The 4,893-nt window shown below is 38.7% G+C and overlaps 1 protein-coding gene across 1 annotated transcript; it reads left to right on the top strand.

Annotated features, from left to right (window-relative positions):
- The first annotated feature begins 881 nt into the window (after positions 1-881).
- On the top strand, positions 882-4,252 carry LOC148101566 (uncharacterized). The gene is made up of 3 exons (XM_087846463.1): positions 882-899; positions 2,292-2,888; positions 3,677-4,252. Exons 1-3 carry the CDS (start codon positions 882-884, stop codon positions 4,250-4,252), a joined length of 1,191 nt encoding a protein of 396 aa, XP_087702589.1.
- The last annotated feature ends 641 nt before the right edge of the window (positions 4,253-4,893 follow it).

The raw sequence follows: 4,893 nt of genomic DNA, 5'->3' as shown, positions 1-4,893 counted from the left end.
TCCTTCAGTGGTGCTCGTTTCAGTCATTATGTAAATGTACTGTTGAAGATTGGGGAAACCTGCAGTCAGCTGAAACTGAAGAAGTCACTTGGATGAGTGACGAAACGTTTCTCCTTCTGCAAAAGCTACGTCCAGATGAACAGAATCAAACTTTGGGGAATGGTGGAGTTTGGAGAGTGGCACCATGGGGGCTGGAGAGACTTGTGAAGTGGTGATCAGGTGTGGGCCCTGTTATTATGAATGGTTGGGGTGGGGGGTGGAACTGGGGGGCTGAAGGTGTGGAAAGTGTTGGGTGGGGGAGTCTCAGGTCTGTCCCTGTTTGTGGGAACCACAGGAGGAGCTGTTCAGGCTGTTGCTGGGTGTGAATTGTTGATGGAGTCTTTAAACTTGTAGTTGCTGTTTTCCAGACTGAAGCAGAGTCGTTAGCTGAAAACTGGTTTTAGAGGTTCATTCAGGACACCTTCTCAGGCTCTTACAGCCTTACCTGTATCATAACAAAGTGTATAAACCCCAATCCACCTTTAACATGGTCCTTCTCCCAAACCTTCAAATAGGACTTTCTGGCCCTGTCATAGTAAAGGGCTGCTTAGAATATTAGAGCCAATGTCACAAAGTTCCTCCTGAAGTATAAGTGAGTGAGAGAGTTTCCTCACTTTGCAGCACAACACGTCTCACAAGATTTCTACAAGCAATCAGAGTGAAATTTGTACTTTGTGTTGTCAGATGAACATATGAGACACTTTGACTCTTCAGTGCAGTGTGGAGCCTAACAAAGATCTGTTTTGTGTCCCAGCTGATCAGCAGGAGGAGAAGAGTCTGACGGAGCAGCAGAGGAACATTTTCAGCCGTCTGGACTCAGCTGAGTCACTACAGAGGAAACAATGAGCTCAACACAGAAGGTGAGGAAAATATCACAGTTTCACCAAATAATCAGTCACGTCTAAAACTCTCATACTCCCAACCTGTTATATGACTGTGTTGTATATTATTATATATTATGTATTTTTAATTTATGTTTACAAACATTAAGAAGTCACAAGCAATTATTATTCTTTATTATTAGTAGTAGTATTAATTACATTTTCAATTCAGTGTTACTTATACAGCACCAAATCACAACAACAGTCGCCTCAAGGTGCTTTGTATTGTAATGTGGATTCTACAATAATACATACAGAGAAAAACCCAACAATCATATGACCTCCTATGAGCAAGCACTTTGGCGACAGTGGGAAGGAAAAACTCCCTTTTAACAGGAAGGAGGAGAAAAACCCAAAATTAAATTGGAGACACTACAGTTACCGAAAGTTCTGGGCGGGTGGGGAGTGCCAAACATAGAAAATTATGTTCTTTCAATACAAGCGAGGATTCTTTCTCCCTGGATACATGAACATTCTGATCTACCATGGCTAAATATTGAGGAAGCATTATGTAAACTATCCTCACCTTTTAACTTTCTATGGAAATGCCTAAATTGAGATTCACAGAATCTACAGAAAATGCAAAATGTTGTGACTATATCGTTGTCGGAACGATAAGTGTATTATATGGGGATATGAGACTTTGGTCATACTGCACAGCCCTACCCTCAAATGCCTTAAAACAAAACTAAAAAGCCTGTTTTATAATTGTAAGGATTACAATTAGAATATATATATATATATATATATATATATATATATATATATATATATATATATATATACATATATATATATACACTATATATACATATACACTATATAAATATATTTATATAGTGTATATATATTTATATATATATATTTAGTATATATATATATATATTTATATATATTTAGTGTATATGTATTTATATTTATATATATTGTGTATATGTATATGTAGGGAGTAAAAGTAAAAAATTCCTTAGGTTACAATCAGACTATGACATTTTCCTTCACTGAAAAGAGCTAGTAACTGATACTTTTGATTTATTATCGTTTAATAAATTAGAAAATTATAAAACATATATAAAACAGTGTGGACCTTACTACTCTGACTGTGTTAGCATGCTAGCATTACTATTAGTCTACAGCAGGAGGGATGGGCAGGATTTTAGAGCGTTTGAACAGTCATTATTATTTTTAACACCAGGTTGGATGTAATGATTTAGAACTACCAGCAGGTGGGGATAAGAGACCTTTAAGGTGTTTGGTGCCACACTCCACCTTCAGGTTTAAAACTAGTGTTAATGGAGGGAGTTTGAAGGTTGAGTTTGTTACACGACTGCATTTCACTCACTGCCTCTGTTTGTATCTCTATCACTGCAGGACCAACATGGAGCGAGAAGTCAGCGCTCTCAGGAGGCCGACATACCTCACAGAAGAAAGAGAGAGAAACCATACAGCTGTGACGAGTGTGGGATGGGTTTTACTGTGAAGTCTACACTAAAACAGCATCAGGTCATCCACACTGGAGAGAAACCGTTCAGCTGTGATTTGTGTGGAAAGTCTTTTTCCTGGAAAAGTTCCCTAAGAACACACAAACTCATACACAGTGGAGTTAAAGCGTACAGCTGTGATCAGTGTGGCAAAGCTTTTACTCAAAGAATCAGCTTACAGAATCATCTAGTTACCCACTCTGGAATTAAGGCATACAGCTGTGAGATTTGTGGGAAAATGTTCAACCACATAGAGAGCCGAAATATACACCTACGCATTCACACTAAACATGATGTGTACTGCTGTGATCAGTGTGGCAGACAGTGTACAACCAACAGGCAGTTACAACAACACATGTTTACCCACACTGAGGAGAGACCTTATAAATGTGACCTGTGTGAGAAGACTTTTAAAGCTCCACGTTACCTGAGACAACACCAACAGATCCACACCAGAAAGAGACTCTACAAGTGCAGTTACTGTGAGGTATGTATTTATATTTTTATCTTGTCGCTTTAGCCTGACTGTTTGGAACAACTCTGCTCAATAAACTGTGTTAGCATGTTAGCAATTCTACTGTATGGAAAACTAGCTCTCAGTGATTATTCAGATTTTCATTTCAGTTATGATTTTTGTTTACACGATCATGAAAAACTAAAAGTGGTGAAAATTAATACGATGGTGTTATTTAATGTTCAGGCAGTTTCCTGGTATATAATGATATTGTTATTATTTCAGCATAAATGGCCTTTTGTTTACAGAGCCTGTTTCCTCTGTCAGGAGTACATGGAATTAAATAAAACACAAATGAAAATAAGCACAAATCCAAAACTTTCAGTAATCTTCTCTTATGGTTAACAAAGTTTTATAATTATGTATTATTATAATTGCAGTGTCGTGGGCGTAGTAGTGTTTGTCTTGTGTCTCAGTCAGCTGAGTGTTATAACTGCACAGTTACAGTGTTCTTAATGCAGTATTAAATTAGTATTACTGTAGTGTTACATTAGTAGTTTAGCACTGTGTTGGTAACCTGCAAATATCAACATAGTAGTACTTTAGTGTAACTCAGATGTTAATGTAATATTAAATATTAAATTTTACTGTAGTATTATGGTGGTAGTATTGTAGTTATTGCAGCCCAGTAAACTGAGTGTGTTAACTGAAACAGTAAAATGTAATTGGACGTCTGCAGAGATGCTCTTTATTTCAGGCAACGTTCAGGATAAAAATGTTGAAGGACTGACTTACACTGTCTTTGTGTCTTTGTTTAAAAGCAGAGCGACACAGATGGATCCAGTTCTCAACCCTGTCATCACTGTGGTGGTGGGAAAGACTTTCGTTGTGACCTTTGTGGAAAAACTTTCAGTCGACAAGACACCCTGAAAGTGCATCAACGTAAACACACTGGAGACAAACTGAAATACTGCAAAGAATGTGGGAGAAGCTTCACCAGATTAGTGGATTTAAAAGAGCATGAACTGATTCACAGTGGGGTTAAAAAGCACGTCTGTGATCAGTGTGGGTCACCCTTCACCACTGCAAGTGACCGTAAAAGACACAAACGAGTCCACACAGGAGAGAAACCATTTAAGTGCAGACACTGTGACAAAACCTTCTCACAATCAGGCAATCGTAACCTTCATGAACATGCACACATGGAAGGAAACTACAGCTGTGACCAGTGTGACAAGAGCTTCAGGAATCTCGGTTCATACTCTGAACACAAACGATCCCACGTTACTAATAAACTGTTTCACTGTTACCAATGTGCCAAAACATTCACCTCATTGTCTGCTTTGTACAAACATCAGCGTGATCACTCAGGGCTGAAATCACTCCCATCACAGTGAATCTGAAGAGACAGAAAGATCCTCTTCTGGTTTGAGGGTCAGACTTAAAACCCTTGAGATCAGGCTCCACAGAGTTCAGATGTAAAAATGTGATGAGGCAGCTGTGAGTGAACATGTTCCTCTAGTGTACTGAGAAAAATTAAACAGGTGATGAATAAGATAAACATGTTAAACTGTGTTATAGACACGGATGCACCTAACTGCTACTCAGGTGCGCATGTGTGACAAAAATTACAAATGCGTAGTGACAATTATGTTACCAAGCGCCTTTGCGTACTTGACCATCTCATTCAACCTGACACGTGTTGCTGCAGCTTCTTTGGTGTTTCGCCACCACCTAATAAACACCAACCGGAACCAGAGCTGAAGAAAATACTTTTTTCTAAAAAGTGGCTCCAAAGTGCCGTGGCTTGAAGATAACAATGAGTGCACTGGAATGTAGTGCAAGTCATTGCTAATAAACAAGCTAGCTGAGAAGAAATGTCCACATTTATATTCTGAGAATATTATTATTGTAGTGGCTAGGAGTAAATGTCAGACGTGCATATCATTCACGTGAAGGGGGCACAGATCGTTCAGAGCATCACACCATCAGCGGGTAGTTAGGAGCCAAATTGCAGTCTGCCGAATTTTGGGGGATG

This window comes from Neolamprologus brichardi, chromosome 9 (assembly GCF_056152115.1).
Source record: "Neolamprologus brichardi isolate AB-2024 chromosome 9, ASM5615211v1, whole genome shotgun sequence".
NCBI lineage: Eukaryota > Metazoa > Chordata > Actinopteri > Cichliformes > Cichlidae > Neolamprologus > Neolamprologus brichardi.
Note: the sequence above shows the minus strand (reverse complement) of the source record. Positions and strands in the feature narration are given on the sequence as shown.